General features: G+C 40.6%; 1 protein-coding gene across 1 annotated transcript in view; it reads left to right on the top strand.

The window, feature by feature from the left end:
- The window catches only part of MTMR12 (myotubularin related protein 12), a 38,307-nt gene extending 13,966 nt beyond the window's left edge, over nt 1-24,341 (top strand). Inside the window, exons 6-16 of the mRNA XM_064439595.1 lie at nt 2,017-2,110; nt 4,654-4,777; nt 5,941-6,016; nt 7,808-7,914; nt 9,999-10,123; nt 15,645-15,723; nt 17,291-17,361; nt 18,387-18,559; nt 19,347-19,514; nt 20,413-20,574; nt 21,613-24,341. Coding sequence (XP_064295665.1) covers nt 2,017-2,110; nt 4,654-4,777; nt 5,941-6,016; nt 7,808-7,914; nt 9,999-10,123; nt 15,645-15,723; nt 17,291-17,361; nt 18,387-18,559; nt 19,347-19,514; nt 20,413-20,574; nt 21,613-22,188 — 1,755 coding nt within the window. The 3' untranslated portion in view covers nt 22,189-24,341. The remainder of the gene's footprint in view (nt 1-2,016; nt 2,111-4,653; nt 4,778-5,940; nt 6,017-7,807; nt 7,915-9,998; nt 10,124-15,644; nt 15,724-17,290; nt 17,362-18,386; nt 18,560-19,346; nt 19,515-20,412; nt 20,575-21,612) is intronic.
- Nucleotides 24,342-25,992: the final 1,651 nt, after the last annotated feature.

The raw sequence follows: 25,992 nt of genomic DNA, 5'->3' as shown, positions 1-25,992 counted from the left end.
TCCTTCCCAAGGGCAGGCAGGTGCAGGGCTCCATCACATCTAATAGTTACTTGGGAAGACAAACGCCGTCACTCTGAATGTCCCCCCCTTCCTCCTTGTCCCCCCAGCTTTATAGGCTCAGCATGATGTCATATGGTTTGGAATATCCCTTTGGTCAGCTGGGGTCAGCTGTCCCAGCTGTGTCCCCTCCCAGCTTCTTGTGCACCCAGCAGAGCAACTTTGTTGCCCTTCTATGGACACTCCAGCACCTCAATGTCCTTCTTGTACTGAGGGGCCCAAAACTGAACACAGCGTTTGAGGTGCAGCCTCACCAGTGCTGACTACAGGGACGCAGTTGCTTCCTTGCTCCTGCTGGCCACACTATTGTTGATACAAGCCAGGATGCCATTGGCCTCCTTGGCCACCTGGGCACACTGCTGGTTCATGTTCAGCAGGCTGTCAACCAACACCCCCAGGTCCTTTTCCTCCAGGCAGCTCTCCAGCCACTCCTCCCCAGGCCTGTAGCGTTGCATGGTGGTGTTGTGATCCAAGTGCAGGACCCAGCACTGAGCCTTGTTGAATATCACACTGTTGGATCCAGCCTGTCCAGGTCCCTCTGTAGGGCCTTCCTGCCCTCCAGCAGATCGACACTTCCACCCAGCTTGGTGTCATCTGCAAACTTGCTGAGGGTGCACTCAATCCCCTCATCCAGATCATCAATGAAGATATTGAACAGGACCGGCCCCAGCGCTGAGCCCTGGGGAACACCGCTCGTGACCGGCTGCCAACTGGGTTTGACTCCATTCACCACAACTGTCTAGGCTCGGCCGTCCAGCCAGTTTTTAACCCAGCACAGAATGCACTTGTCCAAGCCGTGAGCAGCCAGCTTCTCCAGGAGAATGTCTACTTGGACTTTAGTAAGGCCTTTGACACTGTCTCCCACAGCAATGTCCACAGCCTTCCCCTCATCCACTAAGCAGGTCACCTTATTATAGAGGGAGACCAGGTTAGTGAGGCAGGACCTCCCTTTCATAAACCTGTGCTGGCTGAGCCTGATCCCCTGGTTGTCCCACACATGCCACATAATGGCATTCAGGATGATCTGCCCCATGACCTTTCCCAGCACTGAGGTCAGGCTGACAGGCCTGTAGTTCCCTGGATCCTCCTTCTGACCCTTCTTGTAGAGGGGTGTCACATTTGCTGGCTTCCAGTCATCTGGGACCTCCCCGGTTGACCAGGACTGCTGACAAATGATGGAGAATGGCTTTGCAAGCCTCTCTGCCAGCTCCCTCAGTATCCTTGGGTGGATCCCATCCAGCCCCATGTACTTGTGAACATCCAAGTGAAGGAGCAGGTTGGTGACTGCCACGTCTTCAACAACTGGGACTTCATTCTGCATACTATCTCCATCTCCCAGCCCAGGGGCCTGACAACCCCGAGGATGACCAGTCTGACTATTAAAGACTGAGGCAAAGAAAGCATTAAGTACCTCAGCCTTCTCATCTTTCCTGGCAAGGTTACCTTCCGTATCCAACAAAAGAGGGAGATTCTCCCTGGCCCTCCTTTTGTCACTGATGCATTTATAAAAACATTTTTTGTTATCTTTAATGGTGGCGGCCAGTCTAAGTTCCAGCTGGGCCTTCGCCTTCCTAATCTTTTCCCTGCATAACCTCACAACATCCTTGTAGTCCTCCTGAGTCACCTGCCCCTTCCTCCAAAGGTGGTAAGCTCTCCTTTTTTTCTTGAGTTCTAGGACTATCAACACTGTTTTTAGCACAAATCCAAAACATAGCCCCGTACTAGCTACAGTGAAGAGAATTGACTCTATCCCAGCCGAAACCAGGACACCAAGTAGGTGTAGTCGCTTACAGAAAACAGAAGCAGCTTTCTAAAAGTCAGTTTTCATCTGTTGGGGATAGAACCCATTGAACAGTTTTGTTTAAAACTGGTGTTGGGGGGTGGGTGGGTGTGTAAAAAGAATGATGTTTTTTACACTGACAGTCTGTGTTTGAGTGTTAATTTTTGGTCCTTTCCTAGATTGTCAGTGGTATAGTTCATCATAGCCAGACTCCTAAGCTGCTTAAGCGCTTGTTTCTGTTCTCTTATGCATCAGCTGCCCCAAACAACACAGGTAAATATTTTTCTATTTTTGAGTTGTAATTGTTGCATACTGTTAGCTTGTTAAGCAGTCTGGGACACTTAGTAGCTGAGTTTCTAGTCAGCTTATGACTCTGCCCTGTTGGCAGACAGCCTCAGAAGAATAATTTTTCTCTTATTATGCATTGTTAGGCTTGTTGCTAGAAATGTCTAGTTGTCTGCTACAGGCTTCTGTGTCCCTCAGTGTAGCTGCACAGAAATTTTCCAAGCAAGAGTAGCATCACTGGATTGAAAACTTACTGTGATTAATATGTGCAAATGCTTTTCATATGCCTCTGACTAGAGTGCTCTTATCTAGAAAATATTTTGCCGATCTTATCAATGTGTTTTTATTGTACTATTGCAGTGAACTTCCTGCTCTCTATTCTCAAATTATTACATTTTCAGTGGCATCTGACAAAGTATTTCCCTTTTTGCTCTTATTTGCATGCAATCTGCTTCTCCCAGGCAACTGCAAAAAAGCATAGGTTTGCATAGCAAGATCCCGGTGGACATCTGACTTCCTTTTATAGCTAACTTAGTACATAATCTTCCCACTTGGTCAAACCTGGCTGAATAATATATTAAACTGCAAAATTAAAAAGTTGTCAGCACACTTTCTAGCATTTCACAGTTCAGACTTAAAATGAAGTAACAGTGCTGTTTTGAATTAGGAACCTGATTCTTAGGAATACGTGTTCCTTTCACAGAGGGAAGTTTTGATGTACCCAAGTTACTAGTTGGGCACTTAACAAATTATGTCATGGGATTATGGAATCATTGAGGTTATAAGAAACCTCTGGAGATTTTGGTTGTGTTCCTGTTCATCTCCCCATGTTTAGAGTAGGGTTAACTACAGCAAGCTTACCGGGGTCATGTCTAGTTGGGCTTTGAATATCTCAAAGGTGTGAGTATGTGAAACTTCAGAACCCTTCTGGACAGCTTTTTTCATTGTTTGACCATGCTCATAGTGAAAAAGTTAATAATTACATTTAAATGGGATTTGCTGTAACTCAGCTTGTGCACACTGCCTTTTTGCATGTCATTGGATATCACTGAGTCTAGCTCTGTCATCGTTACTTCCCCCCCCCCCCGCTTCTGCCCCCAAACAGGTGTTTATACATACTGGAAACATTTCTTGTCCCTTTGCACCCCTGCTGAGCCTTCTCTTCTCCAGGCTGAATGATCCCAGCTCTCAGTCTCTCCTTACATTAGGTGCTCCAAGCCCTTTAATGTTCTTAATGGGCCTTCACTGGACTTAGTCCAGCAGGCTTGTGCCTGTCTTGTACTGAGGAGTCCAGCACTGGACACAGCACTCCATGCATGGCCTCACCAGTGCGGAGCTGAGAACAAAGATTACCTCATTCAGCCTGTAGGCAATGGTTTTCCTAATGCAGCCCAAGAATATGTTGGCCACCTTTGCTGCAAGGGCACATTGCTGGCTCAGGTAGTTTCTGCAGGCTTCATCTGTAACTGGTGTTCGGTTTGAACTACAAACATCAGAAACACTGTTAACTTTTCCAGGTACAGCCTAAACAAATGCAGGAGAAGCCTAGTCTTTATAGAAACTTTGAAGTGTTGTGCCAGAACTCTTTCATATTTTAATAACTATCTTCAATAACAAATGCCTAGGTCTCATTATTTATTAAGTTGTTACAGGACAAACAAAGTAGACTTTAGAAATTGGGTTTTATGCCTCTTATGGTCCAATCTTAACTTGTTCCTTAGAGTTCATTGCTAATGTTCTGTTTCCAGCTGTAAATATTTCATCTACCTTATTGTCTTAAAGGGGAGAGTTCCAACTTGCCATTGTATCTTCTGCGGAAATTCTAGCTCTGTTTGGTGTTTGTGTTAGCTGATGTTTTGGGATACTTAATTATCACAAGTGTCTAAAACAATTGGCCTTACTCCATAAATTATATGGTTATTGTACAGGAGCAGAGGCTAAATCAACCTGCTGTTGTAACTGTTGCTGAGGTGGCTAAAGAGAAATACAGGAAAAGTCCTCAGCTGAAATGATTAAGGCTGAATTTCTGTAATCAATTTTCTGCTCTTTTTTGCACAAAATGTTCTATTTGTGCAAAACTCACATGATGAAAGAATGACTTTTAAATGAAATGCAATATCTGAATTGCAGAAAGGCTTTTGGTATGATTGTTAATTCTTCATTTAAGTCTACATTATTAGATGCCAGTCAGCTGCACTAGTATACAATAGTATTTGTTGCACAGCGTCCTGGGTTTTAGGCTGGATGTGAGGACAGCCTCAACTGTATGGGAGTTCTGTAAGATCTGATTAGTTTCTGTAAGAGAAACCATTCCTGAAGTTATTAGTTAAAGCAGTACTTGATGGAAGACTTGTTAAAGATCAGACAGAAGCAGTGTTTTGTACAAAGGAGTTTTATTTTTGACTCAAGACTTTCTGTACACAAGAGGTTTTGCTTGCTTACTTTAATAAAAAGTAAATGCTTGATTTAGGAATGCTTTCATGTTAGAATTACTGATAATCTGCAAAGTTAACATTATTGATGTCTGACAGATGGAAGAAACCAAACTGTGATGTTTGATACTCTTGAGGACTGGCGTGATGAGTTGGAGCGGACCAAAGGGAATGTGAAATACAAAGCAGTGACTACTAATGAAGGCTACAGAGTCTCTGAAAAGTAAGCTTGCCCTGGTTAATAGTGAACTTTGGATATATATTTCAGCACTGATTTTTGCAAATCTTGATACCTTTGATGCTGAGCATTAGACAGTTGTGTAGGATTTTTTAGGACCTGGTTTCCATTTTGTTTAATGAGATACTTTGATTTAGGACCTCAGGAGGTCATCTTAACAGCCCCTGCTCAAGCCAGGTTGCCTTCAATACTAGGTCAGGCTATTCAGGATCTTGGTCAGTCAAGCTTTGAATAGCTGTAGTGGTGGAGAATGCCACCTTAAAATGGAATAGAAAATATGTAAATCTGGTACCTACGCTTTTGTCATACTTACTGGTTAGGATGAGATTTTCTCAGTCAGGTACCTTTACTCTGGTAAAACTTGAAATTACAAGCACTTGAGATTTTCTATTGTTTTGGTTATGGGGCTGGGTGGGAAAGAGTAACTGGATTAAAGTCTGTCTGCAAAATGTGCTGATGCATTGCCTTTGGTGGAAAGTTACAGATGCATACTTCTACTGGTTTAGTGAAGTAGTATCTATTGGTGAACTCTTTACTGTGTGTACTTTGTGTACTACTGTTGTTTAAAAGTCAAATCCTGAAACGTTTACAGACCTTGGAACAAACACCAATTTTTAAAGGAGTCTTAACTATTTATTCTAGAACTCTGTCTTGAGAAACCCAAGCTGAGGTTAAGTACTTATCTTTGTTGCTTCTATGGGCCTTGAGCGTGAATAGTGTTGGCTGATTCTGGAAATTCATGGTATATTAAATGATATCCTTGAACTGTGATGTGAACTACTTAGAAGGCCTGGAAACAACTAGTTATCTAATAGTACAAGGGTATCTTTTGAAACAACGAAGTGTGAGAGAACCAAAGCAGTCTTGACAGTCTTAGATGTTACAATTAAATGTAGGACTTAATTGCAGCCTTGGAAAGGCAGGGGAATGTTGCAGTGAAAGTAATGAACAGCTCAAGATTGGAAGAAAATACCTTATCTAGCTGAAAATAAAGGGAGGGTGTTGAGGACAAAATAATTCTCTAGTAGGAAGGATTATTGTAGCTGTAAGAGTGAATATATAATTAGCACGTGGGCTAGAACATAATTAAAATGAGCTTGGAGATTGTTCAGTTTTTAAGTACAAGAAACTTGTTTTTGTCATCTTAGGCTGCCTTTGTATTTTGTTGTTCCCATATGTGTTTCTGAAGAGAGTATCTTGAAGTATGAAGGCAGAGGCATTCCTGTAAGTATATACGCACAACTGAGAGTAAGAAATCTTACTGAGAAGGCATAATTTCATCAAGCATTTTAAATGTTACTGCATATTATTTTCAAAACTTGAGTTTAGCAGTTCAGTTACACCTAGTCATCTATAGAAGGGGAAATAGGTGCTGTAAGAAGTGCTCCAAGTATTCTGTATTCCCCTTAAACAGTGTAAAGCAAAATGGGGTTTCACAGCCCCGCTTATATCAGATGTCTTATGTCCTATAGTCTTCATATATTGCTAGTCTGTCTATCCACCAGCCTGTTTTTCATGAGACTGAGTATACTACCTAGTATCCAGCTGGAGCAGGATGTAGGGCTTGAACTGCTGTTTGGATATTGAAGTGAACATCATGAATGTGCAGATAGAGTTGAATGCCTTCAGTTGCCTAACTTGGGTACTGGTAAGTAGTATGGTTGTGATGATGCAGCATTTTTAGAAAGTGAAGTAGCCTGGCTGAAAAACTAGTTCTACCAGTCTCAGCAGAAAACAAAGTTCAATATACTGTTTTGCACCCTGTAGCAAGCTGGCTGTGGCTTCCTACCTCATTCCACAGATAAAGAACCAGTAAGGCAGAGTAGAGAGAAACAACGAGCAAAGTATCTCACTTACGAGGTCTCACCTTAGTTGCTGCATGTCCATCAAGTTTGCCAAGTAAAACTGTATTCCCTTCATGCTCTGAAGTTAATCAGTCCATTGACAAGACAGTGCTGTACTGTCCTGCCCAATTTGCCCGTTCAGACAGTGAATTCCGAAATAGTTTCGTTCACTTTTTCTCAGATAGTCAACCAGACATATTACAGTGGCTGTTAGAGAAACAGAAGTTTGGGTTTTTTAATTGCATCTTGCGTTGTTCAGAGGCCTTGTATAAGTCTTCTAATTATTTCTAAATCCTTTTTGGGGAGCTACTGTCAAAATAGCTTGACCATATTAAATCAGTTTGAGGTGGTAGTGAAAGGACAATATAGTCAATTTTTCCACTCTTGATGATTGAGGTTTCTGCATCCTTCTGAGGTGCACCTCCTGGCTACTGTAAATTGGTCGCAGAACCCTTAACTTCTTGATTTGACTTGTGTAATGTTCCTGATGAAAATTATTTTCATCCCCAGTTTCAAAGCAAGTTTAAATATTAACTTCAGAGCTCTAAGCAGTAAGTGTGAGTCAAGAAATTATGTGTAAAGTGAAGTAAGAAGCTTTTGAGGACTGACTTCCCACAAGGAATACCTGTAACTATGCAACCTGATTTATCTTGTTTAATATCTTAGTTCATATGCCTAGATGACCCTTTATGTGTAGCTCATGTGGAAACGCATGACAGCATATCGATTGTGAGTTATCTGAAGGCTGAACTACAAGAAAAACACTACTATATCTGTGTGGAGAAACTGAGGCTAATAAAGGAGTTACTTATAAGAACTGTCTTGCTCTGGTGTATCTTCCAACATGATTTGGCCATAGACATTTTGATCAATGTTTTTTCACCTTTACACACAGTTGAGAAAGTAATGTTCTGATATAATCTGACATTTTATATTTCCCTGTGCCTGTATAAAGCTTTAAACTTAAAACTTGCAAGTGATAACAGTGTACTGAGGCACGTAGTTTTGGTGCCAATGTAGAAGTTTGCTTCTACCAGTTGGTTTGTTGAATATACCAAAAATTCAATAAAGCACAACAGAGAAATTTCTTGTAATCCCTCAGTCACTTAAGCAAATACTTTGTAAGGGAGCGTTTACCTATTTTTATCACCTGGTAAATGTCTTTTTGCAGATTTGGTGTTGGTCTTGCCATAACGGTGCTGCTCTCCTCAAAATGTCTGCATTTCCCAAAGACCAGGATGACAGCACTTCACAAATGCAAAAAGCCTTCTTGGATGGGTCAGTAATAGCTATTCTGTCCACAACGCTTTGCTTGGTATGGACCTTGCTTCTCTTTTTCCATATATGCTATATCTTTAGGCTTGCACGCATCAGGAAAAAAGTCGTAGATCTAAAAGTAGTTTTCTGTAGTGGAATAGGTTTAAGTCCTTGGCCTAATAGCATTGGTCAGTTGTGTAGGATTGTAACATCAATGAAGGCTTATTCGTGGAAATACATATATATATATATATATATATGTCTGAATCTCTGTAGAAAATGTGGCTTGTTATCAGGTAAAGCAGGACTAAAGCCTGTAGGTCTTAGGTACAGTCAATGTATCATTATCTGATGGGCTCAACTGTGTTTGCAAGTAAATGAAGTCTAGACTCCATCTCTAAACATGAATTTGCAAGACAAGTTTTAATCTCTCTGAACTCTATTGTCTTTTCAGAACTAGATTTGTGTTCTCAAATAACCTTTAAAGTGACCTGAAATGACTAAGACGATCTAGCCATTTGCTACAGCTACTTTCAGATGTGGTGGCAGGCAGCCCTTTGCTTCAGCTGAGTTAAGTGAGCTGAAGTAGCTCAGCAGTCCAAAAAATGCCAGAGTTAACAGGGGAAGAGCACAGCTGCCTGGCTGAGAGTTACAGCAATGACTTGTTGCACTCTTCTCACTCTTCTGTCTTTTTTTAACCTATTGGGTGCCCTGGAAAGAACTTCTCTTAGCAGTAAGCTATTAGATCAGGCTAGTATGTACCATTTGTATTGCTTCACCGCTCACCTTTCTCCTCATAGATGGAGAACCTGTTAATCACACAGAACTAACAAAGTAGCTTGATAAAGCTTTTAACCTCTTTTGTTTTTAAAATTATACTTGCATGGGAAAGGCTTTTGACCCTTCCTGCAGATCCTCTGTTTCTCCCCTGAAATGGGGAAGTTTACGTGACTTACAGCTCTTTGTAATGCTGTTTCGTAGTGTGAAAGTAAGTAAAACTAGTGGTAAGCTGTAACAAGGTATCAACTGGTATTTTGATCTTGTCTGAGGCTATCTAGACATGGGGCAGTATTGGTAGTTTGCTTTGCTATGGAGTAATGATGGTTAACCATTAATATTTAAAAATATATCTACAAATTGTCTATAAGGGCGTGCTAACATGCCTTCATAATAGTGGTCTGAACTCAAGCATACAGCAGATGTTTACAATAAATAGCTTGTTTTACTGAAAAAAAGTTGTTTAGAGCCAGATCTAGCACAAATTCTTTACTTATGTGGAAGAAGTATTGTAACTGACAAATTATGGCTTTCCCTCAGTTATTTTATCTGATGCATTTCTGATGTGGACTCCTGTAGTTCTCACTTAAAGCAGGCTTCTGTGTGACAACATACAGGAAACAAAGTACTCTTCCCTGTCTGGGCAAGTGCCTGCAAGGCTTCACTTGTGAAATATAAGCTACAGCAGCTTTTCCCAAATCTTGACAATAAAAAGCCAACATGTCAACAGAGGTATTTGCTAAGCTGATGTCTACCTGAGCTCTGGAACCTGAATGAGAGGGGATGTTCTGGCAAGACAGGTATACTGTCTTGTTTGAATCCAAATGGTTGCTCCTTTCTTTTACTCATGTGTTTCATTAGCAGACCTGGCAGCTAGGCATCAGAATGTAATTCAGTTGGTAAAAGTCAAGAAAAATTGTAAGTATCTGCTGGGAAGTTTGGGTGTTTCTGTCATCTTCTCTTTCTGGATTCACCTCTAAATAGCCTGTTAGTAAAGTAATTTTTTTTGTTTCTAGTGAAGATAATACTAAAGAAGCAGTAGTAAAAATCAAGTAATGCCTGTAATATTCGTAACTGCACCAAAATGCAAAAATATAATTTCATTGGTGTAAGAGTTAAGAGCAGCAAAACATGTCATAAGCTTGTAGGCAAGTTTCCAGCCAGTATTTAAAAATGCATGGAGGCCATTAGCTTTCCAGGTTATGTATCTTTACATCTTACAGCTATTTCCCAAACCATGGCGCTTAACTTTGTCTTCAGTGATAATGGTTTGTGCATTATTTGACTTGTGAAGCAGAAGGCTTTAATCTCTTGATGATTTGATTTAGAATCTATAAGACAATTAGCAAACCTCCCTATGAGCTCCTGAAGATGGATGACTTGTCAAGCAGCCTTCCATCTCTGCAAGATATCCAGACTGCATATACAAGATTTAAACAGCTGTTTTTGATAGGTAAGTTAAACTTTAGTCTTATGTCTCTAATGTGACTGAGATGCAAAGCATAACAATGCTGTTACACTTTGTCTCCTGAGTGCTGTCCTTGTCTTGACTGGTGTCATGCTTTTGACAGTGGTTAAAAGCAGACTTTTAAATAGGTAACTGAAGAATGTGCTTGACTGGCATGTTAATGGAGATTTGTAATTCTTAGACTTATTGCCTCTTGCTAAGCAGTCACAGTATCTGATAACTATTTTTAGAGTGACTATGGAGTTTAAATGTTAGTTCGATTCAAACTTCTGAGATTTTTCAGTCTTCTGTGGTCCATTGAAATTAAATGTTAAGTGTTAACCTTTGACGCCTTTGGGCTACGTCAAGAGTTGAGTCTAAAGGCTAATCAATTTTTGCCCTAGATTTTGTTACAAACTAGTCATACCTCAAAACATAGGAAGCATGAGCTTGCTTAGAATGCTGTCACTCTGGCTGTAGGGCTAAACACAACTACTGTAAAGAGTAAGTCCACTTGAACGGAGTAAAAATGGGAGCCATGTCAAAGTACCGTCTGGGCTTTCAGACTTTTTTCTGGGACTCTAACTACTTTGCTGTCATGAAACAGTACCTTGACCTCACCTCTTGGCATAAAAACGTTCCACTGTAACTGCAATGTGCCACTGGGCCATTTCGGACAGTGGGTCTTCAACAAGATAATGAGGGTAAATGTTGCAATAACCTCTGTCTGCTGGTTTGCTGAACACTGGGGCAGTTTACCTGTGGCTATTGGTGTTGGACATAACTGAATTGATCTTCATTGAGGAACCGTATATTTGCAGTGTAGCCTACAGACAGTATCCAAGTCCTATTTGTTTTGTACATGGAATTTAGCTGGTAAGTTGCTATTGATTGCAAATTAGTATGAATGGTTTCTGGTAAATATGTAGTGAAGATTTCAGTGACAATCTGAAGGGAAGGTTAAGATATACAAGATACTTGGCACAGTTTCACATTGAAGATTTTGTCTGGAAATCAATGTCAAATCCACAGTGAATCTTAGGAGCTAAAAAAAATTACTTGTATTTTCATATAGTTTCTGGTAACTTACCCTCCTATAGGAAAAAGGCGAACACTTGAATTTAAGTCATTTAACATCTCTCAGGAAGTATTGCATATTTCAATCATGTAATTGTATCATTTTGCTTCAAGTAATATAAGACAAGGGAATATGTTAAAACTGCATTCCAGTAAGTATTTTTGTCTTGGAGCTTGTTGTGGTTCAGCCAGCAACTCAGCCCCACACAGCCATTCACTCACTGCCCCACAGGTAGATGGGGGAGAGAATCAGAAGGGTAACGCTCCTGGGTTGGGATAAGAACAGTTCAATAATTAGAATTAAGAGAAACAACAACAGAAATGCAATGTAACGGAGAACAACAAGAGGCACAAAGCCCCGGGGGAGGGGGGAAGGGAGGAGGAAGGGGAACGAACGGCCAAAACAAACCCCAGGCGCCGCAGCCGCTCACCGCCCGCCGACCGGCCGCCGCCCCTCCCCCAGCCGCCACTGCCCCCCCTTAACGTACTGGTCACGGTGTCACGTGGTACGGAATGAACCTGCCATTGGCCAGTCGGGGCCAGCCGCCTCCGCCATGGCCCCGCCCCTCCCAGCCCCCCCCCCCCCCGCCACGCGGCAGAGCGCGGGAAGCTGGAAAGGCAGCCGCCCCCCCGCAGTGGGGAGAATTAACCCCTTCTCAGCCAAAACCAGCACATTCTCCACCCCTTATTCCATACCATTTACACCATGCCCAGGTCCCATATGATGCAATACAACCGTACCACCCACCACCCCTCCCCTTCCCATCCTTTAACATAACACACAGACATCATTCCCTTAGTCTATAGACCTTCCCTGTAAAATATCCATAAAAATGTCCATTGAGTTCACCCAGTCCATGGCTCTGGGCTCCATCTGCCGTATCAGGCTTTCAGGGTGGGAGAGGTGGTGTGTGTGGCGTTGGGTCGCTGCATCCCGAGTCAGTCATCGTTCCGTCACTGCTGCACTTTGCTTGTTTCACAGTCTATCTTCCATGGGTTGGGAGGCTCGTACTCTGAAATCATTGATACAACACAGAGGTGACACACAATATTATGTAGCAGTTTGCATTGTGCCATTCGGTTCATTGGCTGGTTTGGACCAAAGTCAAATCCCCTTGAGGCACACATTGGATTTCTCCATCCTCCCGCATCACCCACCAAGTGCACCCAGGTCCTCGAGCAAAAGCAGTCCCACGAATGGGCTTGCCTTTGCCGGAGGCAGGAAGAACCCAGACTGTTTTGCCCAGCATATGTTTTTTGTGCACTACAGGGACTCTGTCCCCTTCCACAGGATGTAGGATTTCTGACTGGGCAGGGCCAGCTCGCCTGGCAGATCCCCTCGTGTTGACTAACCACGTGGCCTTTGCTAAATGTGTATCCCAGTGCTTGAATGTCCCACCCCCATTGCTCTCAGTGTAGTTTTTAACAGTCCGTTGTACCGTTCAATTTTCCCAGAGGCTGGTGCGTGATAGGGGATGTGATACACCCACTCAACGCCGTGCTCTCTGGCCCAGGTGGCTATGAGGCTATTTCGGAAATGAGTCCCATTGTCTGACTCAATTCTCCCTGGGGTGCCATGTCGCCACAGCACTTGTTTTTCGAGACCCAGGATAGTGTCCCAGGCAGTGGCGTGGGGGACAGGGTATGTTTCCAGCCAGCCAGTCGTTGTTTCTACCATTGTAAGCACATGGCGCTTGCCTTGGCGGGTTTCTGGGAGTGTGGTACAGTCAATTTGCCATGCCTCCCCATATTTGTATTTCAGCCATCATCCCCCATACCACAGAGGCTTTACCCGTTTCGCTTGCTTGATTGCAGCGCACGTTTCACACTCGTGGATAACCTGTGCAATAACATCCATGGTCAAGTCCACCCCTCGATCACGAGCCCACCTGTATGTTGCATCTCTCCCTTGATGGCCTGAGGTGTCAGTGGCCCACCGAGCTAGAAATAGTTCACCCTTATTTTGCCAGTCCAGATCCACCTCAGCCACTTCAATCTTGGCAGCCTGATCCACCTGCTGGTTCTTCCGATGTTCTTCAGTGGCCTGACTCTTGGGGGCGTGAGCATTCACATGGAAAATAAGTAGAGGTGCAAAACCTGGGGGGGTGGGGAGGACCCCCAGGCACCACAGTGAAGAGAATTAACCCCTTCTCAGCCAAAACTAGCAGAGAGCTTTTTAAATAAGCTTTGTTAGTAGACTATAGCTCACTGAATATAGTACTGTGCACCAGCAGTGTGAGAAAACCACTCAGGTAACTTTTTACAGAAGTATTAATGTCTTAGAGGAATTTACTATCTTACTATTTTTTTCAGTCTGACCACATTAACCATTATTTTTATTCTATACTTGCCTAGTTAACCTGATTTAGGTAACTTCCAATGTAACAAACTTCCTGAACACATGCCCCGACTGATGTTTCAGTTACAAAAATTCTCATTAGGCAAAGCAGAAACCTCAATAGTAGTTAGCTGCTTGAAAAAGGATATTGATGGGGAAAGCTTGGATCTTCTTAAATTTTTTGTCTTACTTGAAATGTTGCAAAGGCAGGTGCTGGTTTTGCTAGACTGCTCACAAGTCTCATTGTATGTCATTTCCCCACATACCTTAAATGAGATCTTGGAACAGTTCAGTTCTCAAATCCTAGTGGAGTTTTTCTTCATTAGGGACAAAGGGAAAGCTGGCTGTCTATTGTGATGTCAGTAAGCAAAATACCTTGACTTAAGGGTAAAACAAGCTGTAAGTGTTTTGTTGTGCCTTCAAAAAGAAGTTCCTGTTTTGTCTTGGAGATGACTTTGGCTGGGGGAGAACTGCCAGACCAAGCAGTTGTTTGTAGAGGTATGTATACACGTGGTTGAGTCTAATTGTGGTTGAGCTCAGTTGAGCAAAACAAACAGCCTCTTAATGTGGCTACTTAACTTTTTGGAGTAAAACTCTTCTGTCCATAATGTAGGAGAACTAAAGACAACTTCAGTATGGAATATAACTATTACTGCCATAGATGAAAGCCTATTATTTCTGAAGGAAAAAAGACAGAAATCCCTTTTCCTAGCGATCATGTATTTTGGGGGGTTTTAAAGGACTGGATATTAGCACTATAATTTTACCTTGATTCAGAATGGACAGGTTTTTCAAATAGTGATGGCAGGCTAAATGGAACACGAAATTTGGGTGCAAGGGAATAGTCTAAAACTCAGATGGAAAGAAAGTGAACTGGGGACTAAAGTGTACCTACCGTGAAGTATGGTAGCATATGTACCTTAAAGGGTATCATACTTAAATGTTCGAAGTGAATTTGAAGATGTTAATCAGAAAAGATTGGAGAAAACTACATCTAATGTGAATGGAACTGACTTAGGGAGCTTTGAAGATGTATTCTAATGCTTATTTTGTGGAGAACTAGCTTCTATGGCCAGTGTGAAATGAATCACGGGAAGAAAGATTTTTTTTTTTAAATGTGTAATGAACAGAATGAGGTGCATGAGCAGGCATGGAGGCAGAACAGCTACAGGAACAAAAAGATAAATGCCTGTGCACGTTTCTGCAAGCTGCAGAAAAGACAGAAGTGAGTGTATGTTGGAAGTAAACATTGAAAGGTGAAAAGAAACACGCAGAACTGAAGCTATCTGGGGGAAAATAGGGAAGGAGGGGGACTGTGGTATATATCTGTTGTTTCTCAATAGCAGAACTGTTGTAGACCTTGGGCTTCAAGGTTTGTGTCTTATACAGGAAAGGTAATTATTCTGGTTCTAATTGCTTCTATCAGCTTGCGAGAGCTTTCCAGTTTCTGAATACTGTCTTTGATAGAAATAAAAGCAATAGAGATTTAGGTTGCGTTTAACCAGCAACAAAGTCCCTAGTGAAATTTGTAAGAGTTTAATGGCTTTGTGGTATTGTACTTGGCCTCCTGATTTATTGTAGCTATTCCCCTGTTGATGTATTTCAAAGTCTCTTCAGATGCAGTGAAAACTGTTTAAAACCTTTTTCAGGTAGTCTTACACTGTATAAATTCATGTAACCCCTTCTAAAACTCATTTGTGTTTCTGTCTTTAATGGTAGTGACTTTCAATGTCCAGCCTTCTTATGTTAAGCTTTATATAGATCATGCTTTAGAGTCAAGGCAACTGGAACTTGGAAGAACCATCTCCTCTGATTAATCTTCTTTTCCTTTCCCATTTTGTCGACAGATTTATTTACTTGGTTTGGTTGCTATGAACCTACAGTATACTTCTAAAAGCCTATGGTGCTGTAGAACTTGAATGGTGTTTGCAGGACTACTTCACTTCCTCATTTAGTTGTAGAGTGTTGACTTTAACAGTGATTAGGATATACTGACTCCTTAGTCTTGGTTGGTTTGTAACAGTTCATAGCTGAAGAGTAATACAATGGATGGCTGTTAATTAGTACTACATGTATGTGGACAAATCAGTTCTTGGTTTTGTTTTTTTGCAGATAACAGTACAGACTTCTGGGCAACTGATGTGAAATGGTTTTCATTACTGGAGAGCACAAACTGGCTAGAGATAATCAGGTTTGCTATATCTGCTAACGTTCTGGGTTTCAAATTGTTGTTTAATGCCAGTAGGAAAGAAAATTAAGACAGACTTATGGTCCCACTTGTATCTTATCTCTACAACTTGAGACAGTATTTTTACAGTGCAGGCTTGTGTTAAGCCTCCCACATTAAAGGATTTGAGAAGCAGCAGATCATTCCAATTACAACTCTTCCGGCAAATCTGTTAAAACTATAGATCCAGTAATTTCCCTCCTGCACTTAAGTCACCTTCTTTCCAAACTGAAGAATCCTATTTGTTTCTTGCATGAAACCTATTCCATGTCTCTGACTAGCCTTGCCATTCTTCTCTGTACTTTCTACTTCTGTAATATCCTTTAGGACGGGATGAACTGCAGTATTCAAGATGTTAGCCCACCAAAGATTTATAAAATGACAGTTGTTCTCAGTTTTGTCCCCTTCCTCTCCTGATTGTTCCTCAAGTTCTTTTTTCTTCTCTCAGCAGTCCACAGTGAGTAAGTGTTGGAATGGTGTTGGCTAACTTAAGGCTTGTTATAGTGGAATGTTGAGGGTTTTATTTGTTTTCAGTGCTACTTTGTGCTAGCTCTGTTGTCTGCTAGTTTATTCTGTGATCAACTTGTGCAGTCTTCTGCAGTCAGCTTCAGTTCTTTCTAGTCTTGATAACAATCAGTAAATACTGAGTTATTCATTCCTTAATCCAGAATTTAAATGTATGTTGAACGAGAGGTTCTAGTGAAGATCATATATTGAGAAATGCATTGACATAACCAAATTTAAGGTAAATGCCAGCTGAAGTTGCTATCCTTACATTGTTTTGAGACTGGTCATTTCCGTACTTGGATACAGTTGCTTCCTGAATCAGCCTGTTCTTGGCTCTTGCAGCTAGTAGGAATGCCTTCTCAGCTATTCTAAGTGCTAGAACAAAGAATCTGACAACTCCACACTTAGGAAATAAACCATCAGCTTCTATTAGTGACCTAAGCAGTTGCAAGAATCCTAATTCGTGTGCAGACTTTTACTGAAAATAACCAACTTTATTAAGAGTTAGATCTAGAAACCAACAGTGTTATTCAGGTTTTATATGATCTTTAATTCTACTCAGTCTTCCTTGTGTAATGATAATATCTGAATAAGCGTCGTCTGCATGTTTACAAGATCTGATTGCTGATCCTTCTGTCTCTTAAAACCAGATTATGCGAGAGATCTAGTAGGTTAGAATGTAAGTGTGGTGATATTGAGTCTTTCCAGGATACAGATCTGGCTTTTAGCAAATGTAATACTTCAGAGTGTGTGTGTGTGATGGGTGCTATTAATCCAAAATAAAGTGTTATATTACAAAAGTACAAAGATAACTGCAAATGCATGACCAAGGTCCAAATTAAGACACCTCTTGGAAGTTTGCTCTTGAGGCTAAACAGTTCTTTATTTACACAAGTTGAGGATGGGTTTTGTTGTTTTAAGACTAGTCAAGATTCAGTAGTATGACATTTTAACCCCTTTTAGGGGAACTTCATTGTAAAAATGCTATGAAAAAGTTCACTTACTTTTTCCTGTACCACAACAGGCGAGTCTTGAAGAAAGCAATAGAAGTTGCTGAGTGTTTGGAAAGGCAGCATACGAATGTTCTCCTTATAGGTAAGAATTTAATGAAATTTATCTATATATTTTTTTAAATTTTCTTTTTAATTTCTTTAGATGTAGCTTAAGCTGTAAGTTTATAATTATGGTAGAGGCTGATAAAATCCAGAGTATTCAAAGTACCAGACACCTGAATCTTTCACACTCATGGAAATGCTTCCTGTAGTTAAAAAAACATGGTAAGCTTAGTTCCAGATTTTGAGAAATGTTGTGAATGAGAAATCTGCTGATAAATTGTTTATGCGTTCCTGTTTCCTAATGTATTTTATTAAATGTCTCTTAGACCTTTTGCTGTACTTAAGGGGGCAGGAGGTCACACCTACACAAAGAACATGGAATATAAAATCTTTGAAAAAGGATGTTTTTATGTTCTAGATACACACTGATTACTATGTAGCCTCTTTATTAAAAATACATGAAAGAATACACTTACTGTACACATCATGTTTTCCTAGATTGAGTAAAGTAATCACATGGAAAACCAAACTCAGTGTTAACCATTAAGCTATTTCTGGATTAGTAGTTTAGTTGTTGTTTTCGCCACACCCTGCCATTTGAGGAACCTAGCATGGGGAAGAGATCTTTCTAGAAAGCAACTGAAGGGTGAAGAATATATGTTGCATGAAGAAGCAATTCACAGCTTGTGAAAAGATGCACGCAGAATAGGAGGTAAGGGCAGACAGTTGGCCTGGTAGCATAGAGCAGGAGGGGCAGTATGTGCATTGTGTGAGACTGAAGGGCACAGAGGCCAAAGTTATAGTAGTAAAAGCTTGGTTTTTTTCAGGTTTTATTGCCAAAGTATTACCCTAGTGTAAGTGTACAAGAAACCTCTTTGTAAAAATGTAAGAGATATTGGAAACATGGATTAACTTCTCTCTGTTGCGATAACACTTGCAAGAATTTGTTTGCATCTCTGATCTTGAAACACAATTTGTTTATGTGAAGCTAGCAATACTTTGCTTTCTTTCCCAAAGTTTTAAGAATGGCTTAGTAGACAACGTGGTTTCTGTGCTTTTCTGCAGAAGAGAGCGCTACTGATCTGTGTTGCGTAATATCTAGTCTGGTTCAAGTGATGATGGATTCATACAGCAGAACAAAGTCAGGGTTTCAGAGCCTTATTCAGAAGGAGTGGGTAATTGGAGGACACGGCTTTTTGGATCGTTGTAACCACTTACACAGAAGTGGCAAAGAGGAGGTATGATTTTTTTACTTATTTAGTATTTAAAAGTTTACTTGGCATAAGGAGGGATTTAGAGGTCAGTTCAGAAGTACCAGTTACTCTGAGGATCTTGAATTTTCTGTGTTTTGTGGGTTGATGTTTTGTATTGTGTCGCTCTTTTTGCCGTTTAGAGTTCAGCAATGTCTTTATAACTAAAGAGAACAAATGTAAAATTTCCCTTTCAATCTTGGAGTCTTTCTAAAGGCAAAAGGCATGTTTCTTATGTCCTTTTAAACTGTGTTAAATGGTGGTAGTGTCCATAGAAATAACGCAAGTTCATTGCCTATTGTCACATCTAGAGTTTAACTTTATACTGTCTTAGAGTGGTGAGACTGCAACGTTTACTATTTTTGTTTATATTTTGGGAATAGATGAGATGTATTTGTGATATCTATACAGATATGTACAGATGTATATCTATACAGCATAGAAATCAAAAGTGTAAACTTACTAGTTCTGATCAAGAATTACTATAAACTAGTTTTGCTTTGCCAGCTTTAACAGGCTGCATAGCAACTTTCATAGCAAGTTAATGTGTGCAGATTCAGGTTAGAAAGTGTCCATCTCTTCAGTCAACAATTGGCCAAGGGTAGCTCAGATGATACTTCAGAGTTCAGCCAAAGTTATATGCAGCAGTTCTGTAGTGAACCAGACTGCTTTCCTTAGGATTTGTATTTGGAGACACTAAACACTAGAAAATAAATAGTCTCCATAGTGTAACATACTTTTATTCTGAAACTGATGCAATATCTTCTCTACTTAGGCTCCTGTTTTTCTGCTCCTCCTAAATTGTGTTTGGCAGTTGGTACAACAGTATCCTCCAGCATTTGAGTTCACAGAAACTTACCTAACTGTCTTGTCAGACAGCCTCTATGTGCCTATTTTTAGCACTTTCTTCTTCAACTCTCAACATCAAAAGGACATTAATACGGTAAGGGTTTGTTATTTCGTGGATGCAATGCGTTGGAGAGCAGGTTTGACTAAAAAGCAGCAAACACTAAAAAAGAAAAAATTCCTGAGCAGCATGTTTTTCCATACTTATTTGAAGGGTGGTGCCTTGAAGGGTGCATGAGTGCAGCTTTGGGTGTAAGGAGTCAAGTTCAGGGCTTAGGAGTTTATGATGACAAAAGGAACATTAACTCAGGAATAATTACTTCTAATGGGTGGCTATAAGTTCATGTTTATTGCTCTTCAGTTAAAATGGAGCTTCTTAACCTACAAGGAACGTCCTGCTGTCCTGATGAATGAGTTATCTACAAAATTCTTGTATAGTATATTCTGTCCTATTCAAAAATCAACATGTCCTGAATGTTGATTTACATTTGGTTCATGCTTTTCTCTAGCCTAAGAAACTTGAAGCAATGGGAGTATCCTCTGCAAGGTTGCACAGAGACTATTAAAAAAAAGTAAAGATCACTGTCTTGTATATAAAGCATTGATCATAAAATTTAACCTGGTAGCACTGCATAACTGCAGTTAACTTTTGAAGTTTGGAGATGTTTATTCCACATTCCTAACATGCTCCCTGTGTTTGCAGAATTCAAGTATTTCCTGCCCAATTTTCAAAACTTTATTTTTTTTCCTTAGATATTTAACCTCATTTTCAACTGTGAAAGGCATTCTTGGTGCTGTCTAATTGCATTGTTGAAATGAAATGCTGTCTGAAGTGTATAGTCTTTGTGTTTGTACTCACTTGCATCTAATAATGGTCAGCTATTGCGAGTGTTGATGCAACTCCAGTTTCTTCTGTGAAAAGCCAGTTTCTTAATTTCACCTTGACTTGGTCCGAATTCCTTCCTAGCAGTATTGTGACCTGTTTGTTTTGGCAGAGTGGTGAAAGCCTCAAGTCACAAAGTGGTCCTTTCAGATTTCTTACTGTGTGGGACTGGTCTGTGCAGTTTGACCCCAAGGCCCAGGCTTTCCTGAACAACCCTCTTTATGCAGAGAAGCCAAAAATGGATAAAAGTCAACGGAAAACCACACGATTCAAAGTAAGATATGTGCTGCTTAACTGTTTTTTTTTAAATTATAAAAATATTTTGCTCAACTGATATTTCAAATGTGTTCACAGTGGAAGTACTGGGGGCAAAGTTTTTAAAATGACAAAATACATGTACACCTCAGACTCAGCTGGATCTTAAGAACACAGTTTGCACCCACCTCAGTTATAAATCACTATTTTACAGTTACTGTGCATAGCTGTGAACTTAGGGGGTTTTTTCTTCATACTTTTGTGCAAGTGTAGTGGTAACTCGTGGGACTTAACTTCCAGGTGAGTTGCACTGACATGTTTGAAGTTAATTTATTTTGTTGTTCCACGGAGTACCTAACTGAAATACATAGCAGGTTTGTAATTGCCTCCTTGACATTGTCTGAGTGTAATGGAGAGTGTGCATGCACTTGGAGGCAGGGGAAGAGTGACCACCACTACCAAAAACTGTCTAGGGTACAGAGGATTATGGGTTGGCAACCTCATTACTGGAAAGTAGCACACATTCAGTAAGAAAAGTTTGTTTGGGGTAGCCTGTGTTGAATGAAATATCCCTGCTGGTTAAATTCTGTTCAGTACAAAGCATTCTCAGGTGAGATACTGTCAGTATGATCTACAGTGTTAATTGGGGAACTCTTATGCCATGGGATGCAATGAGGAACCACTGGATAAATCCTTCTAAATCAAGCGCTCTTTTATTCGTGTCACTAGTTTAGACTAAGCATGGAAGTCTAATACTTGAATATGGAAAGTATTCTCCATTTTTAAAAGAAAAATGTTTTATTCAGTGTTAATTCATTCCTATAGTTACAGTGCAGGGAAGGTATCTGGGAATACTAAGTACGCTGTGTGAAGTATTTGGTGTATTAGCCATAGAAGAGTAACAGTTTTATACTATATAGCAAAGCAGTGGCTGTGTTTAAGTGACTTTGCTTGTCAGTATTTTCTGAATACAAGTTATGTTTCTTCCTCTTAAGATGTTTTCTAAAGTACCATCAATATTTCTCTCAGCATATTTTTCTTTTCTTTCCTCTTAAAGCATCAGCGACAACTTTCTTTGCCATTGACACAAACAAAATCTTCCACGAAGAGAGGATTCTTCAAGGAGGAAACAGATCACTTAATTAAAAACATTCTGGGTAAAAGAATTGGCAAGTTCATAAATTCTTCATATGAACCTCTGGGTAGCTTCAGGGAATTTTATGATAGCTGGCATAGTAAACCTGTTGACTATCATGGTCTTCTGTTACCTCGCATCGATGGTCCTGAAATCAAAGTCTGGGCACAACGGTATTTACGATGGATCCCTGAAGCCCAGCTTCATGGTGGTGGTACAATAGCCACAGCTGCCAAGATTTTGGACTTGATGGAAGAAGTGCAAAGCTTGCAGGTGAAAATGGATGAAGAACATAGTCAAGCTCTTTCTGGAGATGTACATTCTGTTCCACTGCTGAGAAATTCTGCCCGTTTGTCATCCTTGTTTCCATTTGCTTTACTTCAGAGACAGTCTATCAAACCAGCTTTACCCACTAGCACCTGGAAGGACTTGGAAGATGAAGATGATCTGGTCAAAAGGGATGATGAATTTGTTGATCTAAGTGGTGATATGTCATAAAGTGTATATAAATTAAAGTATGAATTGTATGTAGCTAAGCTCTGAATTTTAAATGTTGTGCTGTATCATATAAAGAACTCACTCAAGCATCTGCAGCCTGTTCAATGGGTTTGTAGGGTTAAAAAAAACTTGGTTGGAAGTTGCCATGATTAGCTGAGCATAATTTGAATTCCATTTCACTCTGTTTATTGCAGAAAGGTGTTTTTAGCATAGGTGTAATAAAACCATAAGTCTAGGCTGGAGTAGCCATATGGCCACTTCATTTAAAAAAGAAAAACAAACAACAAAACCCCATCATTTTCTGATGTAAAGGTGGCATATTAGATATATATACAGCAACAATCGCTATCTTAATGTAAAACCCTTATGCTAAGAGTTCTAGGATTGGAAGTACTGTGACTAAGAACTTAAACACATCTGCATTTCCCTGCTGTGCAAAATAAACAGGGAAAGGTGCAACTAAAGGTACATTCACGAAGATGATTTACAGCTGAGGAATAAACTTGTGGTCACCAGGGGTTTTATGTCTACTGTGGCATCAGCTCAAGTCATGTGCTTGTAAACATCTTTTCTGACAGTGTTCATCTTTGGCTTGCCAGCACTTCACCTTGTGTGGTATTACAATAGCAGTCTGGCTGTGCATGCACTTAGATTAAGGATCAGATGCAAGAGTTCAACTACATGTTTCAAGACTTACTGTGTGGCTGCTGTGTTATCTGCCCTTGCTGCCTTAGAATATTAAGTCCCAAATGTTTGCTGTTAATGGTAAGAAATGGCCTGACTGTGAGATTCTAATTTGCGATGATTAATTTTTCTCCTTTTAATAGGGTGAGGCTTTCATTTTGACTTCTCCCATTTATGCCGGTTGCCTTTGAGGCTTTATGTTGCTTGCACTGAGACCCTCCACATAGAAGGGAAGACTCTTTTTCTGTAGTCCTGCAGTGAAGCTGGATTTGCAGTCTGTTGCCACTTGTCCTGAGTTGGTAGCACAGCTTATGAATGTGGCGTTCATACCATATGAACATTTGCATCCTGTTGCTGGATATTATAACAGTACCTCAGTGAAAAAAAGCCATAAAGAAATACCTGTTGACTTTGATCTACTGTGCGTATGTTTATATATGAAGTATTTTGCTGCAAATAATTGCTGTTTGTAAAGTTGAATATTATTTGACTGTAAAATCTCTTTTGAACCCTTAAATTCTAGAATACCTGAAGAATGGATGCAAGTCATAAAATCAGTTACACTGAGAAGGGTAGATATTGAATATTTTCTCTGTTCTCATACCAATTTAGAAATCCATGCTGGAAAACTTAGGTGATGGAGAAACTGTTGCTTAAATTGGATCAGCTCAGTGTAATCGGGGATATTAAACTGGTTTACTGATCAATCACTTTACACTGAGTTGTGTAAATATGTATAGTGAAACTTTATCATCAGCTGTCTACAAATACCTTTTTTTTAACATATTAAAATGTATTAGTGGGGAAAGGGGGAGAGCTTAATACAACTATGCCAAACTGAAGCTTCCCAACTCGATTGCCTTAAGTCTTAGTAGTGTGCGGACAATACTTGAGTTTGTAGTGTTTTATTTAAAAATACACTAGTACTTATGCATTCTTCTGTGAAACATGATCTTACAGCTAGCACTTGCTAGAACAAGCTGTCCAGCACATGTCCTTCAGACCTTATTGTTATAGTTCAAGTGACTTATGTACGCAATAGTACTTAGCATGTTGAATAAGTAATGCATTTTTATGGTGAAGAAATACCTATAATCTTAAGGTCATTTGGGTTCAAGGTTTTGTTTTTTGAATACTGCCATTAGAAAAAAATATTAAATGGAGTTTTCTGTTCTTTGATCAAACTGTTGTAATGTTTCAGTCATGAAGAATACATATTTATATTAAAGAAGAGATGTTGGACAACCTGTTTGTACATAAGTTTTCAGACGTTTATATAGAAGAGAAACATATATGTGGAATTGAACATGGGAACACTTCCAATGTAGCATAAATACCATTGCTACTGCTTTTCTGCACTGTGGGACTGGAAATGTACTTAATATTTTTACTCCAGGCTTCTGTTTTTACCTCCAAGTTTTACACTGAATGCGAGCTAGAAACTTTACAGGTTTTTTTTGTTGTTTGTTTTTTTTTAAATACTGTCATGTCTCTCTGGCAGGCTGTTTGGAGAGTGTCAGTAAAATAAACTTTGATGTATTTGTCCTGAAATGAGTATGTATGTTTAAGGTCATATTTTGCAAATGATGCTTTAGATCATAGCAGACTTGACAATCTGCAGTGACAAGACCTTTCTAGTAACATGCTGGCTTTTTACAGACTGTTAGGGGGAGGAAGTTGTGCAGTTCTGACCTGGTTACACTTATTGGAAAGGTGCTCAAGAAAGAGGAAGGTTCAGTGGAGTGTAGTAGGATGACTATGGGAAGCCAATAACATGCTCTGGACAGTGTCTGCAGAATGTCAGTATTTGGGGCTTTATGAAGCACTGTTAGTTTGGTCTTAGCAACGCACTTGTGTTCCCCCATTTAAAAGGGGAACACTGTTCTTTTAGTGTTAAACTAAGCAACTTCTTGGGATCGCTATGGCAGGGTATTTCTCCAACCAAATGTGTATTGAGCATGGATTGGGAAATCAGTCATATACGTGAGTCACAGAGTACAAATTAAAAAGTTCCATTTTTCCCAGGGACTCAAATTACTGGCTTCTGTACAAAACCAGCACTAGTGCAAATCACACATTCAAAAATCATGCCACTTCAGGTATTTCCTAAAGAGAACATTAGAAGACTGCAACAGACTTGTTCTTGAAGTCTCATACATTAACAGCTTAAGGAGCAGCTATGAAGTGCCAAGTCATGTTGTAACAAAGGTGCACCCCTGCCCCACCTAAATTTTCTGAAGATCAGCATGTGTACTTTGATTGCTTGGCTTTGCTTTAAGGCTGCATTCAGTAGTGAAAGTGTTCAGCTAATAATGTTGCGGTTTAGCGGCAGCTCAGTCCCACACAGCTGCTCGCTCACTGCCCCACCGGCAGATGGGGGAGAGAATCAGAAGGGTAACGCTCCTGGGTTGGGATAAGAACAGTTCAATAATTAGAATAAAAAAGAACAACAACAAAAATGCAATGGAAAGGAAAACAACGTGAGGCGCGAAACCCAGGGCAGGGGGAAGGGGATGAACCACCAAAACAAACCCCAGGCACCGCAGCCACTCACCGCCCACCACCCAGCCACCACCCCTCCCCCAGCCGCCACTGCCCCCCCCCTTAACGTACTGGTCACGGTGTCACGTGGTACGGGAATGAACCTGCCATTGGCCAGTTTTATGGCAAAAACAGCTTTCAGAAGGATTTGGACTATTTTCTCTCCTTTCTCAAAAGCTTCTGCTGCTGTGTTGCCCCACACGATGATGTCATCAATGTATTGAAGGTGTTCTGGAGCTTCTCCCTGTTCCAGTACAGTCTGAATCAGTCCATGGCAAATGGTAGGACTGTGTTTCCACCCCTGGGACAGTCGATTCCAGGTGTACTGGACGCCCCTCCAAGTGCAAGCAAACTGTGGCCTGCACTCTGCTGCCAGAGAGACTGAGAAGAATGCATTAACGATATCAATGGTGGCATACCACTTGGCTGCCTTGGACTCCAGTTCGTACTGAAGTTCTAGCATGTCTGGCACGGCAGCACTCAACAGTGGAGTGACTTCACTCAGGCCACGATAGTCTACTGTTAGCCTCCACTCTCCGTTAGACTTCCACACTGGCCATATGGGACTGTTAAAGGGTG

The sequence above is a fragment of the Phalacrocorax carbo genome, chromosome Z (genome assembly GCF_963921805.1).
Source record: "Phalacrocorax carbo chromosome Z, bPhaCar2.1, whole genome shotgun sequence".
Lineage (NCBI taxonomy): Eukaryota > Metazoa > Chordata > Aves > Suliformes > Phalacrocoracidae > Phalacrocorax > Phalacrocorax carbo.
The sequence above is the reverse complement of the archived record's forward strand: the minus strand, read 5'-3'. Positions and strand labels throughout refer to the sequence as shown.